At 35.0% G+C, this 20,611-nt stretch overlaps 1 protein-coding gene across 2 annotated transcripts in view; it reads right to left on the bottom strand.

Moving 5' to 3' along the window:
* The window catches only part of slc6a2 (solute carrier family 6 member 2), a 105,333-nt gene that overhangs the window by 7,015 nt on the left and 77,707 nt on the right, over positions 1-20,611 (bottom strand). For both annotated transcript variants that reach the window (XM_039762928.1, XM_039762927.1), the window contains exons 12-14: positions 6,914-7,014; positions 4,178-4,345; positions 3,836-3,907 (exon numbers count right to left, since the gene is read on the bottom strand). In XM_039762928.1, the coding sequence (XP_039618862.1) occupies positions 3,836-3,907; positions 4,178-4,345; positions 6,914-7,014 (341 nt within the window). The remainder of the gene's footprint in view (positions 1-3,835; positions 3,908-4,177; positions 4,346-6,913; positions 7,015-20,611) is intronic.

Here is a 20,611-nt window from a genome sequence, read left to right as displayed (position 1 = left end):
AATGTGCCCTTTGCTTGAAGGAATAGGTTCTAGCTTCCCCATGACCCTGCTCAGAATAAACCGGGTTTAGAAGATTGATGAATGGAAGTATGTCATCAAGTTGCTTAGTAAATCATAATATGATTATTAGGTCATATTCGGAGTTTTTTATTTTAACTTATGTTTTGCTTCATTTTATCTTTATATTTTCTCAACTTTATTCACTGTTGAATTATATAAATAATAGCTAATCACAGCAACAATCAGAGCAGGAAGCAACGTAAAACAGAATACTACAACATCCTACATCACCCCTGATTAATAATATCATTCTTCTTTTGCTGACTGTCATGCCAGAAGAAAAGTAATGCCTTCTAAGGCTTCTCTTGACAAAAAAACAGCAACCATCTCTGGTGCTGTTTCCCTTAAAAGACTGTCCGATACGTCAAAGACAGCCAAAACTAAGAGAATGCATTTTCAACTATGAACAGGGTGAATGACACAAAGTAAAAGAAAACTAAGGAAGTAGGCTGGAACTCAAGCCAATTGAATTAAAGGTAACAATAGCTATCTACAGCAAGTTTTATTAGGATTCACAAGTAGAAGGTAGAAAATTTATAGACAAGCTACAGTCAAAGCCTCTGGAAAGTTGGCATACTGTGGAGCATGAGAAGAAATACGAATGCTGGGAAAATCAAGGTAAAGAAGAAGAGTGGGGTGGAGAATGTGATTTTAAACAAAAAAAAAAGAAATTCCATCTGAAGAGATGGTACACAATCTCAGTGGTGGAAATGCTTGAAGTGAAACTCACTGGTTTATCAGAATCAGTCTGTGAAAAAACAGTTTAAAAAATAACTGTCTCAGTTCTCTAGCAAACTGAAACACTGGTAGACTTTGTCTCAGAGTAAATAACCAGAGCCATTATAAGTGCAACATGAGACTCTTAATATATTACTGCCCATTGATTGATTGGTATACCTCCCAGAACTCATTGCTAACTCATTTTTGCTGTTTCAGAGGTAAGCTCTGGCTTTGTTTTGGAGACAGTTGTTACCAAAAATAAATAGATCAATAATAGATCAATATATTACATCTGTACACTTAGTGGGCATTGCTCTCTTTTCTTTTCTTTTGGGAAAAAATGCATAGACAAGGCATTCCAGAATGAATGTTAAGACTAATCTTACAAACCATTGCAAAAGAATAAATATGTAGCGAAACTGCTTAAATAAAGAATGTTAAAACAATTTGTATAATATCTGACAATCTTTTGTTTATAATTTAAGAAATGCTTCAGCGTGTTGTTTTTGTTTTTATTTTTATAGTCATGAAATATAACTGTATCGTTCTTCAGCTTCTAAATGCTTTAAGTCAAGTCTAAAACTAAAATGTTCCTAGAAAGTGTACACATGGTCTTAAACTATTTTCAAACAACACTTGCATACTTATCTTTTATTAGTTTAATAGAAATAAGCAAAATGTCTGTCTTTAGGCTTTTCTTAATGGTGACATGTTTCTGAACCAATGTTTATTTTATATAGCGCTACTCACAGATATGATATGGGATGCAAAAGTTTGGGCAACCTTATTAATAGTCATTATTTTCCCTGTATAAATCGTTGGTTGTTACGAAAAAAAATGTCAGTTAAATATATCATATAGGAGACACACACAGTGATATTTGAGAAGTGAAATTAAGTTTATTGGATTTACAGAAAGTGTGCAATAATTGTTCAAACAAAATCAGGCAGGTGCATAAATTTGGGCACCACAAAAAAGAAATGAAATCAATATTTAGTAGATCCGCCTTTTTCAGAAATTACAGCCTCTAAACGCTTCCTGTAGGTTCTAATGAGAGTCTGGATTGTGGTTGAAGGTATTTTGGACCATTCCTCTTTACAAAACATCTCTAGTTCATTCAGGTTTGATGGCTTCCGAGCATAGACAGCTCTCTTTAACTCACACCACAGATTTTCAATTATATTCAGGTCTGGGGACTGAGATGGCCATTCCAGAACGTTGTACTTGTTCCTCTGCATGAATGCCTTAGTGGATTTTGAGCAGTGTTTGGGTCGTTGTCTTGTTGAAAGATCCAGCCCCGGCACAGCTTCAGCTTTGTCACTGATTCCTGGACATTGGTCTCCAGAATCTGCTGATACTGAGTGGAATCCATGCGTCCCTCAACTTTGACAAGATTCCCAGTCCCTGCACTGGCCACACAGCCCACAGCATGATGGAACCACCACCATATTTTACTGTAGGTAGCAGGTGTTTTTCTTGGAATGCTGTGTTCTTTTTTCTCCATGCATAACGCCCTTGTTATGCCCAAATAACTCAATTTTAGTTTCATCAGTCCACAGCACCTTATTCCAAAATGAAGCTGGCTTGTCCAAATGTGCTTGAGCAGACCTCAAGCGGCTCTGTTTGTGCTGTGGGCGGAGAAAAGGCTTCCTCTGCATCACTCTCGCATACAGCATCTCCTTGTGTAAAGTCGCCGAATGGTTGAACGATGCACAGTGACTCCATCTGCTGCAAGATGATGTTGTAGGTCTTTGGTGCTGGTCTGTGGGTTGACTCTGACTGTTCTCACCATTCGCCGCTTCTGTCTATCCGAAATCTTTCTTGGTCTGCCACTTCGAGCCTTAACTTGAACTGAGCCTGTAGTCTTCCATTTCCTCAATATGTTCCTAACTGTGGAAACAGACAGCTTAAATCTCTGGGACAGCTTTCTGGATCCTTCCCCTAAACCATGATGGTGAACAATCTTTGTCTTCAGGTCATTTGAGAGTTGTTTTGTGACCCCCATGTTGCTACTCTTCAGAGAAAATTAAAGGAGGAGGGAAACTTACAATTGACCCCCTTAAATACTCTCTCATTATAGGATTCACCTGTGTATGTAGGTCAGGGGTCACTGAGCTTACCAAGCCAATTTGAGTTCCAATAATTAGTTCTAAAAGTTTTGGAATCAATAAAATGACAACGGTGCCCAAATTTATGCACCTGCCTGATTTTATTTGAACAATTATTGCACACTTTCTGTAAATCCAATAAACTTCATTTCACTTCTCAAATATCATTGTTTGTGTCTCCTATATGATATATTTAACGGACATTTTTTATCGTAACAACCAACGATTTATACAGGAAAATAATGACTATTAACAAGGTTGCCCAAACTTTTGCATCCCACTGTATACACCTTCAAAATTCACTTTACACAGCAAAAAGGATGTAACACCAAACATCTAGGGACATTACTAAAAAAAACAGTAAGCTATTTCAGAAGGCATCTCTATAAACAACTTCCACTTGTTGACATTAGCAAATGCTCTCGCTTGAACCCTTATTCTTCAACATGAGTAAAAGATGAGCAGTTCCTTAGAAAATTAATTTCTACTGTTCTTTTTAATTTTTAAGATTACAAATCATTATTTTAAAACCCACTGTTTGTACAGTCTGAGAACTCAGATATTATTTTAGTAGTAACACTACATGTACTGTATATACAGAATAATAATAAAAGCGGAGTGTTGGAAAGTAAGAAAGTAAAGAAATTTGACAAATGAAAGAAGATCACTCATTTCATCAAGTTCACAAATTGATAAATCATTTTGTCCTTCATAAAATACTTGATGTCTGAAGAAGGTAAAAAAGCCAGAAGTAGAGGAAACAGAAAATAATAGATGAAAATGATTAGAATATATGGGGAAAAAATACAAATCAAATCCCCCATTACTCTGTTATATGTAGGGCTGCGGTGATTTTTTTCTCTATTTTTTCAGTAGTAGGTTAGTACACATATATTAGGTCTTACACAGACTGACAACTGAGCAATACATTGGCATTTCTAACTAACCTTAAATTGTCTGATTTCTCCTTCTGCTACAAGATGATGCTCTTTTTCAGGAGTGATGCAGTAAGCCAGTCTCTGAAATGAGATTTGCAAATCTTTTAATTGAAATGTAAAATTAGTATTAAGATCTTTGGTTGTGGTAATATACAGTATACCACAATGCTATTAGCATAGCAGAATATTAAACAAATATAAATTTCAAAGTACAGTATAATTCTGCATAAAACTCTGAAGTATTAATCTTAACTATATTATGCCAGCTTGCAAATAAGCAGTTTTGCTCATAATATTATTGAACTCTGCTAATTATTTATACTTGTTAATATTGTAAACAACCACACTTACTTGTTTAAATGTTCCAGGAATGCACAGAAATTTGTAAATGGCATAAGCTGGAACAAAGATCATTGAAGACAATGCTATTCCCCATCCTACCAGGTTGGCCCATGTAGGATATATGTATTCCTCATATTCTAGCCTATTTGGATTCACAATGCTAGCAACTACAACAAACTGGAAAAGAAGAAAACACAAAACCAAGGTAAAAATATTTTAATAAATCTACATACCATGGGCAATACCAGATACCAGCAGAGTATGTACATTAATGAGAAAATTGTCGGTTCATTGAATTGTTATGACAAGTATGGTGGTGGTGGTGAGCTTGCCTGCTCACAGGTTTACATTTTATCCAATACATTTACTTTTAGGGTTACAGCTGAACTTTAATAAGTGAACTAAAATGTTTTCTTGTATTATAAAGTATACTGTAAGTCACTTCAGTATTAAAAGTGTTTTAATCTCAAGTTTAATTCAGTTGTGTGACTTTAATTATTGAAAATCAAATGCACATTTCATTTCTTAATGTTAACAATAACAAATACATAGGAAAATAAAAAGGCATACCTAACACTATATGTCATACTATAGAACTAAAGCCATATGTAAAAGTACCTTCTGTTAAAATAAAAGCTTCCTTTGTCTATAGGTCTCTTTTGTAACTGTTTAATAACGGAAATACGTGTTACTTCGCACTTGAAAATGTGCTAGTTTTACAAAGGTTAGTTATTGTTCTCCAGATAAGACAAGAGTAATACTTTCATCAGGTAATAAGTCAGAATGCAGCATGGCCCCTTTATATTACCATTTAGTTGTTTTTCTTTTTTTCCTACAGCTTCTTTTACAAAAAAATATTATTCAAACAAATGAACTATATAGTATAAAAATTGCATCCCTAATTGGTGTCATTTTTGTCCTTTTGAAAATGTATCATGAATAATTATATAAGTGGCAGGGTTTTTTATATCACCGATACCAGGCTACATTGCAATGTTTCAGCTAGACTTGACTGAAAAATGAAAGTGCCATAGTTGTTCTTATGTTAAAAATGCCAGATAAATATGTGATGTTATGCCATCTGACTGGCTAAATGTGATCATTAAGGTATCCTTCTTTGTACCTTTGCTAGACTGAACTACACCAGCAAAGGAGCTTCTTACTGCTTCTTACAGAACTCAGAGAACTGTTTAAATTCACCCATTAGTGAAATTTTACCATTTGCACATGCATCTGTTGTGAAATGTTGGTAAATTATTCCAGGCAATAAGGTATAAATGGATAAGCAAGTTAATATACAGTATTTCAGTAGACTGATATATGGCAGTAAAATCCAAGATTAGGGATTTGCCTAGACATTACTGACATGCAAGCAAAAACCATTCTTATTGGCCATACTGCCACAGGTTTATTCCAACCAGATCTTTAACACCACTTTCTAAAGCCTCACAATTCTGTCTTAATTTTTGTGTATGTCAAATCAGTTAATTACAACATTTAACAATACCTCACTGCTACTTCTCATACTTGCCTCAACTTTTACATCTGCTGAATTAATATTTTTTTCAGGTATGTCTCACGGACAGTAATTTGCAGTCAAATTTTGTTGTACTATCACTCACCTGTCTCTTGATTGTAAAGAATTAAGCTCCTCTAGACTGTATCAGAAACAAGACTAATACAAACATTTGTTTCTTGTGAAAAGTTACGTATTTTGCTGTTTAAGTAAACTGTAGTGGGTATTATTAATTAAACAAACAGGACTGGAAGATGGTTTTGTTCTAATTAATTATAAAAAGGTATTTATTTTCTATTAAGTGCTCTTCTCCATTGGTGATTTTTTATCCATCATTCCATTATCTAGCCCGCTATATCCTAACTACAGGGTCACGGGGGTCTGCTGGAGCCAATCCCAGCCAACACAAGGCACAAGGCAGAAACAAATCCCTGGGCCGGGCTCCAGCCCACCGCAGGTGATTTTTTATTTTTAATCTAAAAAATGATTAAACAAGTATTGATGTCTTGTTCACATAACCATATATGTTCTCTTTTATGCTTAAGGCTAACGTTCAGTGTAGTTTCAAGGAAGCTTATTGATTTCTTATTATGCAGCCCACTTAGCTTGTTGACAAATAGAGCTACAGCCCTCAGTCAAAAAATACTGAGATCCACTCATCTTAACAGCAATCTGAAAGTGTTATTACATATGACTTTAGACAGAACTACCACTCATTCATGACATTAGGTACAAGGGTCCATCTAAAAAGCACCCGAATGCATGAACTGGAAATGAATGTCAACTATTAATGAGTTGTTTGTACCTAACTTGGTGCGACTACCTAAAAAGTATTTTCTCTTTAAACAACAAGGCAATATGTTGAGTTTATCATGCCAGTAAAAAATATGATTCTCAACCTTTTGTATATGATAACAGATACACACTTTTAAACAATGTAATGATTATTTATTTGTTATTTTTATGAGTTTCTATTGTTAAAAATGAAATTAACAAATAAAAAGCTATACATGTAATACATACAATACATGTAAGAGAAAGCTTAATGTCTTAATGTAACACCAATCAAGCTCTCTGCTACCAATAAATATAGTACTTTAAAATACTCATCATTGAATTTGACACAAAACCTCAATAGAAAACATTTGATTTGATAGACCAAAAGAAATCAACAGAACATTTTATAATATGAGAAAATAAAAGTATATATATTTCTATATATTGCATACCAATAAAAACATTGGGCTCACAAACTTCCAACACAGCCTCCAGTAGAGTCCAGGTCTAAAACCCATCATGCGCTCAATGTCTTCACTGAATCGGTCCACTCCTGAATGACACATAAAAGAGATGAAATCACCATATACGAAGGTCCTGTAGTGTTATCCTCCTTGCTATTTACATATCTTTGAAGTATGTAATATGTCTTACTATTTAAAGCTAACTTAGAGGACTGTTTTTTCCAAAGTATTTGATCAGTAATAGGCCTATATGAATATCTTATCTGTTTATGTTTTATTGTACTTCCATATATTTTCATTTACTCTTAATGAGTTTAACAGCCTGTATATCTCTTTCCCTGTATATCTTCCTAGATTTATTTTAATCCAATGTACTTTATTCCATTATTTACACAACATTCTTGCATTACTGTGTATCAATTCAGCTAAAATGTTTTACACATAAAAGAAAAATAACTTAGTTTAAGAATCTGACTTTAAACAAAATTAATTATAAACAATCACAATAAAATAAAATAATATAACTTCATACACAGTGATGTCAACACTGTTACATTGTACATTGCACTGACCACAATATATCATTATGAAGACAATTATCCTTATTATAATATAACAAGCACATATTACTAAAAACAGATAAAACCATTTATTTGATTTTCTCCATAACTGGGGAAGCATACATTTGAAAATGCAGTTCAGTAATATATTTCATTGCAAATTACTTCAGGTAAACAAGATGTCATTAATGGCTACAGAGTCTTCTAATATCTGTTTCAAGAGAACACTTATTGACTTTATTATAATAAACATCCGTAATATTTTAATAGTTTATTATATAATACTTTATTATAATAAAAATTGACATCCGTGGCAGAGCAATGGGCGCTGAGCAGGCTCCTGTCAATCATGGAAAATCCGCTGCCTCCACTAAACAGTATCATCTCCAGACAGAGGAGCAGCTTCAGCGACAGACTGCTGTCACTGTCCTGCAATATGTAGTGAACAGACAGACTGAGGAGATCGTTCTTCCCCCACACTATGAGACTCTTCAATTCCACCCGAGGGGGTAAATGTTAACATTATACAAAGTTATTTTCTGTTATACCTGCATTTTTATTACTCTTTAATATTATTTTTTATCAGTATGCTGCTGCTTGAGTACAGTGATCCCTCGCTATATCACGCTTCGACTTTCACAGCTTTACTCTATCGCAGATTTTAAATGTAAGCATATCTAAATATATATCACAGATTTTTCGCTGGTTGGCGGATTTCTGCGGACAATGGATCTTTTAATTTATGGTACATGCTTCCTCAGTTGCTTTGCCCAGTTGATTTCATACAAGGGACGCTATTGGCAGATGGCTGAGAAGCTACCCAATCAAAGCGCGTATTACATATTAAATAAAGTTCCTCAATGATATACGATGTGCTTCCCGCACAGTGCTTCACATACTTGAAAGCCCGAACAGCACATATTGATTTTTGATTGTTTGCTTTTTCTCTCTCCCTCTCACTCTCTCTGACATTTTCTGCTTCTGACAGAGGGGGTTTGAGCAGAGGGGCTGTTTGGACACTGGCCTAGAGGATACAAACGCTCCTCTAAAAAATGCTGAAAGACTAGCTACAAATTGCTCCCTTCCTTGCAGCTGCTTTCTCCGGCGGTGCTTCGCATACTTAAAAGTCCGAAAAGCCCTATTGATTTTTGATTGTTTGCTTTTCGCTCTCTGTCTCTCTCTCTCTCTCGCCGACATTCTCTGCTCCTGATGCGCACTCCTTTGAAGAGGAAGATATGTTTGCATTCTTTTAATTGTGAGACGGAACTGTCATCTCTGTCTTGTCATGGAGCACAGTTTAAACTTTTGACTAAAGTGTGTTATTTCATGTCTAGAGGGCTCTAATAATGTTAAAAAACGTATTTAGAAGGTCGTAAACAGGTTTTCTATGCTCTAACTGCGAAAATATTCGATTTATAAATAAAGAATCCTACTTTGTGGAAATTCATTTATCACAGTAGAGTCTGGAACGGATTAACCACGATAAACGAGGGTTTACTGTATGTGAATTTCCCCTTGGGATTAATAAAGTATCTATCTTTATCTATATATCTAAATGATTAAGAAGTGCATGGTCCTTTGTAATTTCTAATTGGGGCTCTCAACTTTTTGTATTATTCAAAAATGTAATAGTCAAATTTAATAGTTTATTTTACACTACATACTACTGCTTATTCAAATGCTGTAATGCACTAATGAAATTACCCTTGCAGTCAATGTGTACATCTAGGTCCCACAATACAAAAGTATATATAGTATAAACTTAGCATCATCAGATAGTTTACAGATACGAGCAGGCAACTGCATCCCTGGACTTCATAAATGATTTGTCTTGTTCTGACACTGGTAGGGAACCGAACTGCCACAGTCTTTGGGAGAAAAAGCAATTGGACACCTAATACAGTGCGGCACAACTGAGATCACGGTTGTGTATCATCTGACCTCCGGAACTGCACAGTGAGAGTTGCATCTGGATTTTTTACATTACACACAATGAATTTAAAATGGCAATAGTATTCTGACAATGTTGTGTGCTGTGTTCCATCTTTTTTATGATGTTTCAAGGACACGCCGTAGCCGCAAAAGAAGTCCTAGCAGGGGCCTATGGTGGGTAGTAAGCCATATATCAGTTTCTGATGTCCTGGAAGAGCAATTAACAGGAGCACCACTCAGGAAAGAAAATGTCTTACACTTCTGAGTAACTGGGCAGCTGAGAGGCTACTGGTTCAGGGCAGGGTTAAGACCCACTGGAAATTAAGCCTTCAGGACAGAAATAGAGAGATTCATGCCAGTATAATAACAAAGGGAAGCTATACAGAGGTCCACTCATTATATGCCAGGCAGGGGCAGCAGCACAAAAGGAGAGAGAGCTGCAGTCTAAAGGGAAACATGCAATGTATTTCTATGAAAAGAAAGTACGGCGCCACCTATTAACAGTGATATCTGTCCCTTCACTAAAAAGATGAAAAGCCAGAGTGGGCAAAAACTCCATAACTCTACAGGGCACATAGTCCAAGAAGTGAGTGCATATAAATCAATTTAGTAAAGAAGGCAGCTGGAATGAAATAAATACGAAACACAGTAGATCATGGAGACTGCTTGCTACAAGAGAAAGTTCTAGATCGGCACACCTTGAGCACATGCATGTTTGTCTCTGGATCCAGAAGTGGGCGAGCCACCCCATTGTTTTTTTTTCCTGTGTATTGCTACTTTCCATTTTATGTACATGTTTCTTATTTTTTTGTTTAAGATGTGCTAGTTTTTGTTCTGGTTATGAAAGGCTTTCATGATTGTCCTCTCCTATCAGCATACTTTATGGCTCAATTGAATGAATGACTTATAAGGAACAAAAACAAATTAAGAAGTCATAAAAAACTGACAAAAACTATCTTGTAACACCCTTGTATACTCCATTTCTCCTTAATATTGCAATCTTACTTAAAACTACTAGACATGTCTGCCAAGTGCAGAATTTAAAAATGCACAAATTCTTAATATCATGTTTACAAGTGATAAACTGATTAACTGACACATTTGATGTTTACTCATTTTTCAATCAGTTTGACTTTGTGATTTTTTAATTAAATTAAAAAATGCAGGGATGAGCATAAACAGAGCTGTGCATATTGCATGTGTGTGGGATCCCACAGTAATTATTTATACTGCAAAACCCACTACAGCTCTTAGCCTTTGCTTGGGCAAATTCCAACTGGTATTAAATTAACTAGGATTACTTTTAAAAGCTGCTTTTAATATTGGTCCCTGTTTTAATTTGTCAACCTTTTATATGATATATTGTTTATACCAAAGATGAAACTAGACTTAATTTATTAATAATAATAATAATAATAATAATACTACATTGCAGTGCAGTTTTTAGATTTTACTTTTCATTTTATTTAGTAGAAAACCAGCTACTACCCCTTCTACTTTTTGGCATAGAGGTGGTGGTGCAAAAGCATACATCTGGTTTTTCCCTTTATTAAATTGAAGACAACTGAGGGGTTACTATACATCAGGGTTAGGAGGGTCACTGTCGACCACATGAAACATCTAAACAAAACATTCTGCCTAGAAGCAAGTTAGAAATGGTTATATAATCACAACAAATTAGTCTGCAAGTTGCCTCCAGCAAAACAAATTTTTCTCTTTGTCCCTGCTTTCAAATCACATGTTTGGCACCTTGGCAGGGTCAATATGAATTTAAGGATAAAAGGTGCATTACATTGTTTTAATGCCCCAATAAATGTGGCATAGAGCAGCTTTATGTCAGTATTTATACCCTTGTTTTTGCAAAGACAAAGGTATGATCATCTTTAAAACTGTAATGACCAACTTTGTCTTATTCACCTTATTTCAAATTAAAACAATATTCATCCGAACCCAGGAACAGTTGTGAAAGAGTGCCTCGGAAGTATTTCTGAAGCAAGATGGGTGTTAATTAAAGCTGAAATAAGAAAAGTTCTCACCCTAAATATTAGAGAGAAACATAAGTCATTGATCCTGCTTTATTGTATTTCAAATCTAGATAGTTTATGTTGCTTCTTAAAGGAAACTTAACCACACTTCCTACTTTGATACCTATCCTCTGACAAAATTTGAAGAATTTGTTGAGAACCTGGAAGAATTTACTTCAGTCATGGACAATGCGATCATAAACTGGGTGACCCATCTCACAGAATCCAATTCCCAGATGAAAAGATATTTTTGGCATTCACTATGTACTGCTTTACTGTTGAGAATCAAAATTGTAAGCTCTACTGTGTTATAAATGCACAGTTGGTGGCATATTTTGCTACAACCAAAGAGCAGGAACTGGGTTTCACTGTTGTCATACAGTTTGCTTTTTCACCTTAAGCTTTAGGGCAGATCCTGAAAGGCCACACTGACTACAGATATTTGTTTCAGCCATTTTCTTAATTAGATGCTTACTAGCAGCAGCACCAAACATTGCCCGGGTAAGTAAGCTTAAGAGAGCAATTACCTAACTGCTATAAACGGTCTTTCTTAAAGTGTACACTACTAGAGACAAAGTAAATGCATATATTTCAGGGCTTAAAATCTGGGAAAAAGCAACGATTGTTAGGAGGATTCATACTGGCCCAGTCCAAGCACCAGTTTTCTCCCCATAAATGTATTGTAGTGATGTTGTTGTTGGTAGAGAAAAGAAGACCTGAGTGTCTGAAATGTAAACAATGAACTCAAGAACTTTTTATGAAAGTGAGGTTTAAACAGGAGAGAAGTAAAGATTATACAGAAGAGAACAGATAAAAACAACTACAGCATACATTCAGTTGTCCACCTCTCTTTTGGTCATGTGGGATGCGTTAACTAAACTATACTATTATTTAAAATGATGCAGTCGCTATATGCTTGTGGTTGACGTGAGGAAACCACTACTGTGCTGTATTTCTCCCTTGTTCCCTGGCAACCAGACTTGAGCGCTGTTGCTAAACATGTCTTACTTGAGCTTTACCGAACCTTTCTTCTTTTACTTCACTACTCACACCATATATCATCTTGTCCACTGTTTGAAGTGAAACCATAAATTAGGTACTTTGTGTTGTTGATGTCTTGTTCTTTCTCGCAATACTTTAAAAATTTGATATGACATTTTAGTCTAGCAGCTCTCTTGGAGATCAGAGTGCTTTTCATTTAATATATGATGTTAGACAAAGGGGCTGCTTAAGGGGGCTCACTCTTGGAGATCAGATTGTGTTTATTTTAGTTCATAATATTGAAGAGTTGGGTGGGTGGGCTTTAGATCGGAGCATGTTGTCACTAGTAAATGATATTGAAAAGCCCCTCAGGCACTGATCCTCTCTCTTTTTCCCCATGTAGAACACTTCATCTTCTTCACTCACTCCACCCTATTGCTTGTGTTGCTCTTCAGCCAGCAGCCATCATTTGCAAACACAGTAAGCTCACTAACTCTGCAATCACTTCTCAGTACTGTGCTGAGAAAAGGACGTGTTTTGTTAGAATAGCCCTCTTGCTACAACATTATTACTTTTATTAGAAGTATAGTCAAATACAAAAACATGTGTTGGCTAATTTACTTTTTTTTGTTATAAATTCACCAAATATTTAAGATTTTATGGTATTTAATTTTTCTTTTCTCTCACTATTTGTGTGTGTGTGTGTGGGGGATGGAGGGGTTGGATTACCCCTAAATACTGCTACTGTATATCGAAATGTCCTTTCTTAGAAGATACCTGCTGACCTAGATATACCATCCTGCCAAATTTCAGCTTTTTAATAAAACAGGAAATAGTGTTTTTGTTGATGAGTGAGTGAATGAGTCAGTCAACTTTGTATTATGTAAATAAATTACCACTACAACAGACTATCTTAATTATAATTGACTTTCTTTTCATGTAAATGCCTCTATTTTAAAGGAAAAAAGTGAAGCTCTAAGAAACATTGATCTGTGTTGGTCCTCAAAATATATTGTTGATGCTCTCAGCAAAAAGAAAAAAACATCAACAATTTTGTGGCAAAAAAGCCATAAAATTAAGTAATGAGTCTCATTACAGCAAACATTGTTTTTCGATTGATTGTAGTGAAAATGGTGGGTTTCCTGGAAATGAGTCTGAGACCCCCTGGTTATCTGCGCATCTACTGGCTCACTTTGCAGCTCATTTTAGCTTGGCTTCTAGTTAGTAAAGTAAAAACAATTAAGGATTTTTGAATATTAGAAGGTACATCAATTAAAGTAAATGTAAAAGTCTGTTCCATTAGCAACAAGAGTTGGCTACTAATGAAGAAAGTGGCAATAATGAAAACCTGCAACATAGGGTCCTCCAGGGTATGAGTTTGACACCCCTGCTCAAGGGGCACAATGTGGACCATTAAAAAGGAGATAGGAGAATTCTGGATGCATCAGATACTGCTCTTGTTGCGGGTATGAACCAGGAGTTTGAGTAGCAGGACACAACCAGGACAGGTAACCAGAAATGGAGGAACTGCATAAGAACACTACAAGGGAAGAATGAGGACTACCCTCTACTTGCTACACCCACTTCAGAATCTGTAAAAGCAGAAGAATAGAAACCAAGAGAAGTTCACCTGTCTTCTAATCCAGCTGCACAAAACATAAAATGCATAGACATTTTTTTTCAAACACAAAATTAGAACATGAAATTTTGTACACAGCTACAGTCTAATGTTAACTCTTTTAAGAAAGGAAGCAATAAACAATTTTTGTTTGCCTGAGAGAAACAAGAGAACAAGAGTCAGAAACAAACTGTTGACAAGACATGACAGAAAGATATAGTACATACATTGTATCAATCTCTAAATAATACATAACCAAGAATCTTTAAACAGACTTATTTGTAAATTTTATGTTATTTCATGAAGGTTAACTAATTGGAACTTAAGTCATAAATAAAAATTCTATAAGCTTTAATCCTCCATTATTAGAAGAAATTAAACATCTCTGAAAAGACTAATACAAGTCTATTTTAAAATAGTTCAAATTATTTATCTTTAAACAATAGGTGCAGTATTCCATTATTTTATATACATAACAAAAAGAGCAACCAAACATAATTTAAACCCGTCTCCTCTATGTTTTAAATGTTAGGTGTGTCCTCAGGGTACAATAATCTAGCCAGTTACAGTCACAGTGCAAGCAAAGCCATGTTGCTGTCAGCACAAGAAACAACATTTGTGAAAGATGGGGCAGACAGCAAGTTTAAACAATGCCAGAAGCAAGAATACATTAACTATAAAGTTGTAAGGTCACATAAGCAAATTCATGTTCCAGGTCATAAGTAAGTTAACTTTATTAAGCAACAAAAACCAAGAGAAAAGCATTCTTTTTTAAAAATAGCACCTCAGTTTAGGGACCACCAATAAAGCCATGAAAGTTGCACCATTTATTTGGCATAGAGATTATCATTATGGTATCACTGTGGTTACAGTAAAGAGAATCATGCATATACTGTGTAGAAATCTGTTGAGAAGTGTAAGCAAAATCGTGAAAACAAGACAAGACATTTTTAAAGAGGCCTACATTAGTTGTGCTCTGAGGTTTCATACAGCTTGCTCTATAAAATGTATGTCACTTTTCTGATATTTTTAATAATAAAAGAACGCACTTAAGTAAATGATCAGGCTGTTAACTATGACAAATTTAAATTTGTGTATTGCATATTGTGCCATCTTACATTCCTTTTTTGTATGCATGCATGTATGCATGTGAAAGCCCTGGATAATAATAATAATAAGAAGAAGAATAATATCAAAATATTATTGGATATAAAAAAATAAAAATATATTTTCATTAATCTTGTCAAAATATATCTTTATGGGCAGTATTTGGAAATATGCTGTTTCAGCAGAAAGTTTTAATTAAAAGCATAATAAGAGATGTCAGCACATTTAATGAGCAAAGAGATGAGATACTCTATAAACTAATAAAGAAAAGCAGTGACTTAGTATGTGAAAAGATATACAGTAATAGCACCAGCTGTGCATCTTGCTGATTTTAAAGGATACAATTTATTAAGAGTTACATTTTATCTTGCAGCTGGGGATTTGAGAGTTACAGCTAATTATCAATTTAGTAGAATTGGCTAGATTCCTCTCTTTGGATTGTATATTTATATCTCCGATATTATGAATAGAAAAAAAACCTTTTTGTTAAACAATTATTTCTATATACTTTGAAAATATTCCTTGTCTGCCTTATCTTACACATCCATTGGGAAATCCTACCTAGTTATGAATTAAGGAAAACTTTATAGTAATTTTGAAATATATTTTGCTGTCCATAGACTATACAATCACTACATTAAAATAATAGACTGTTTTAATATGTTGTAATATTTAAAAATGTAACGTTCAAAGTAACAGTTTATTTGTTTACAATGTTTGCCTCTCTCTGTGAGTTAAAATCCCATTTATCATATACACAAACTAAAATATTGAAATCCAACAATTATAAATTGCCTTACTGTCTAATTATATTTGGTCCTGCTAGAGTATGTGTTTCTATCCATGATGTTATTTATTTTGACACTGTAGTAGCCATACGCACTCTCTCTCTCTTTCTTACATGAGCCCTGGGTCATCATGTTATTTCTGTCATATATACCTAAATTAATACTATTGTGATGGATAAACTGGTTAACAACAAAGAGCAGAAGCAGGGCTTACCAAGTGAAGCGAGCTGTGGCAGGGAAGACACAATTGCAGGAGAAAGTGCTTTGTGAGTGAGTATATTACTATATAAGAAGCTCTGGAATAATTGTTAGGGGCACATCATATGCAGATGAGAGGGACAGAGATGGTTGTGGCCTGAATGGGGGCATACAATATTCAGCAAGTAGGCTGAAGGTCAGCATACATTCAAAGGCAGAGGACACATTGTCATTGTGAGAGATTTAGATATGTAGAGGGAGTTCTATTCTTGTATCCCAGCTATGAAGGCAAAATAGTTCCATGCCTGTAAATGAACCTATGAAAAGATTTTAAAAGTCACCCCAAACCTAAAGGCTACAGGAGTTCTGAGTCAAATGAGTTGGAGCAAACAACTAACTGATGGAAGAAGAAAGACACAGAGAGAAAGACTTTAGGCTGATGGGGGCCTTGGGACCTGGAGGGCAAATGGTGCGCCAGACCATCAGACAGACAAGACTCTAAACATCTGAAAGTCCAGAGAGACATTGGGGCTTTTTGTACTTTATTTTGTACATTGTATCCTCCTATTGCTCATTCTTTTGTGTAGTGTATTTTTATTAAAATGTCATTTTTATACTTTGGCCTCTTTGACATTATTATGGTTGATAGATGTTTACTCATAAATAAAAACTTAAGGAAATGGCATCCATCCATCCATCCAGTATCCAACCCGCTGAATCCAAACACAGGGTCACGGGGGTCTGCTGGAACCAATCCCAGCCAACACAGGGCACAAGGCAGGAACCAATCCTGGGCAGGGTGCCAACCCAACGCAGAGGAAATGGCATGCAATAGTAAATTGATGGACATTTGAGAGGAAAAAAATATATGGCTAGAACATTTAATAACGACTATATGAGTCAAGGGCAGCACAGATGACTACTGAAGCTATCCCCAGTGAGATACAGTATTAGATGAATGGCTACCACAAGATGATAGAGCAGACTTGTAAAGAAAAATATGGCTTGCATATTAAAACAGGGCTATATTACTCCAGAAAGATCGTAGTGAGTAACAAGTAACTTTTTGATGCACATATGTAATGTAAAAGCTGCTTTTTCATGCTTTTTCTGAAACACCTCTTAAACAGCCACTTTACAAGTGAGCATTATGTACTACTTTGTTAACCCATACTCCAAAGTCACCTTAAAAAAGCATCATATTTTAGCTGAAAAGCAGTTTATAATTTCATTACAAGTTGCCACTCTAGTCCTCTGGCAGAATGAAAAAGAGTGAAAAATAATATGAGTAACAGAAGAACATGATAAATTAATAACATAATACGACAACAAGTATAAATAAGCACAAACTCAGACACGTATTGCATCTGAAACATGCAAAAGAAATGACAGACGCAAGTCATAATAGAAAATCACACTTCTAAAGAATAGACCGTTCTTCTTTTAGATGACAGCAGTGTCATTGTTTACTAACGCACTGAACAGCCTTTCCAACAGGGAGAAAAATAAAAGTGAGATGATATAAGGAGAATGGGCTTAAGTCACAGGCGCTCCCTGCATACAGGTTGCATGTTCTACCCATGCAAGTGTGGGTTTCGTCAAGTGTCCTGATTTCCTCCCATAGTTTGAAGACATGCAGGTTATGTGAATTGGCATTGTTAAATTGATCTGGTGTGTGTATATTCATCTTGCGATGGGCTTACACCCTCTCCAGGCATTATTCCTGCCTTGTGTCTGATGCATACTGGAATAGACTTGAGCTTCCCCACAACCCTTCTCTGGATAAGCTAGTTAAGAAAATAAATGGATGGATGTAGATGATATAATGAAGAAAATGAAGCTGTCCATCATAACCTAATTTACTTTTCAGACACACTGATACCACCTGGATCGCCTGGATGCAATTTGTAAATTGTTTGTGCATCCTTAAATGAAGTTAATAAATTCCGTTTAGTATTAAAACGATGTGGTGCACCTCGTAAGAACAGAGAAAACCCCAAATATAATGTAATGCAAATAAATTACAGTTTATGAAGACAGTGGAAGCATTTTTTCCACATTCAAGACCTATGCCTATACCTCGTTCCATCATGGTGCAGGTTGAGATGGGTCTGATTGCAGATTGCAGTACCTATGATGTCAGTCACGTAATACCCCCCAAATTACAGCACGCTTACAACATCAGTAACAAAACACCCTCTGATGTCAGTTCTGTTGTGCCAGATTTCTGACGTGCTGTATTGTTTTGTTCTTTGACTGCTGTTTGAGAGTTGTTTATAGGTGTCAATAAGTATACACAGAAGCAAACCTGTCCACCAATAAACGTGTCATTTCTTGCCTTAACTCACTGTCAGATTGGCTCAGATGAAGACATTATGAGTACCCATAAAAAGTCCTTAGTGACTGTAAATGTCCTATATGTTTAACATTTACAACAGGTGTAATAAGGTCCCATGAAGCTGGGTGTATGAATGGGTATCAGCTACAGTCTACTGGTTTATATTAAATAACGTGTAAGCAATTTGTTAATTGTCAGTGACACAGACAAATGATTCATTAGATGTTCTTCTGAATAGGTTTTCTTTATTTATTATTAATATAATATTTAGTTATTATTTGACTGATTAAAACATTTGAGATAAAATTGGTCACACTGTGTCAGTAAGAGGATTTCAACCCACAACCTCACCGCTTGCCATCATTAATTTACGAGTATCTCAAACCCCATCATAGCTAAGGTAGCATGTTAAATCATTTGTAATCTACATCCTTGTGAACTCACTCATTAATAATTAAGTGCTACTTAAATGGCCTTCCATTATTTATTGCAGAAATGCTTTTTCTGTCCAATATCAACAATTCATCTATAAAATGTAAAACTATAAATGCTTTAATGTATTTCAACATGTAAATTTCATAATGTAAAGTATAAATCTTAGTATTGTAAATGTTCAGAAAGCTGACATAATGTGAATTTAACACATTAAGTGTGGTGATCGCTGCCTATGCATACGGTCAGCAAAAGAGGAAGCCCGTTTAAGAAGCACTTAATGATTGATGAGTGGGTCGACAAGCACATAGATTTCAAACTATTTAGTGTGCTACTTCAATTGTGATGGGTTTTGAGAAACGTTTATAAATTGACGATCGTTCCTAGATGGAATTTACTCCATTCTTAGAATTACAATACTTTTGGAAAACTCAGCCCAGTTGTGGTAGATTTAAAGGGAATTTGAACTAATCATATGGAAAACACAGGCACATAGTTAGTGCATTGTTTAGGAAAACAAAATAGCAAAAGATTAAATTGGAGAAGTACACAATAGTATACACACCATGAAAATATATAAAAATTGATACAGTGTTAGACAACTAGTGAATGAAAAATATTCTGAAAATGTGCCACAAAAAATTAATAAATGGCCTGAGAAGATCTCTGGATGTTTACTATCATAAAAACTACTACTGGTCTAGTAATAATGACCTTATTTTGAAATAATTCATATCATGGCAAATCAAAATTTATATTTCATAATGTTTCTCACAATACTTATTTTTTTAACTGCTCTTAAATTTACATAATGACAATAAAAACAAATTCATAGAATTTTCAAATTCACAGAAAGTTCACTATGCAAATGCCTGATCTGCGCTCTCAGAAAAACACATTTATCTTTTTGCTGTTCATACAGGCCTGGCAAAACTGCCTAAAGACTTTATGCTTCTTCATTTGCTGGTTTGCTACATTACATCTACACATGATACAGCATATTTACTTTGTAAAGATTGCCTCTTATGCAGTATTTTACACATTTCTAGACATACATTACTTTTACAGTTTTCTGTGGGAATTATGTTTGTAAAATTTATGTGAAATGTATGTGAAATTATCTCTAAACCAGCATCCATTGATTCTCATCTGCCCTTATTTAAAAAAACAGTTTTAAGTAATAGCTGGCAACAAATTATGTTCACAGTGCTGGCTACTTCCTTGATGGCGTCTTTGTGTTTATGTCATTCATTCCTTCTTCATAAATCACTTTTTCAAACAAGGGATAAAACAGAAAGATATTCTCTGAAGTGTTTGTAACATTTTTCCTTTGTTACACAAGTCAAAATTACACAAAACATTCCAGGTATAACTATATGTTAAGCTCAACTCTGTAAAGTTGCTTTCAACACTCACAGATATTCAAAACCTCCTTCTAATTTACTTTTTAAATTGTGCCTTAACATCACAAGATTAGACAAGATGGTGTTGGTGAGTGTGGTTGCCATTCTAATGGCTCTGATCAGACTTTACTATGTATTATCTTTTGTTTTAATATTTTTCCCGCACTTTGGATTTTATGAGTTATGATTGCTAGACATAGGACATGAACATAGGATTGTGGGTCACATAGCTTTCTGACTCCATGTTTGCTGACTTGGCTTGGCCAAGTGTGACCCTTCAGAAAAACAGAGACTGAAACAGCAGA

This window comes from Polypterus senegalus, chromosome 9 (genome assembly GCF_016835505.1).
Source record: "Polypterus senegalus isolate Bchr_013 chromosome 9, ASM1683550v1, whole genome shotgun sequence".
Lineage (NCBI taxonomy): Eukaryota > Metazoa > Chordata > Cladistia > Polypteriformes > Polypteridae > Polypterus > Polypterus senegalus.
The sequence above is the reverse complement of the archived record's forward strand: the minus strand, read 5'-3'. Positions and strand labels throughout refer to the sequence as shown.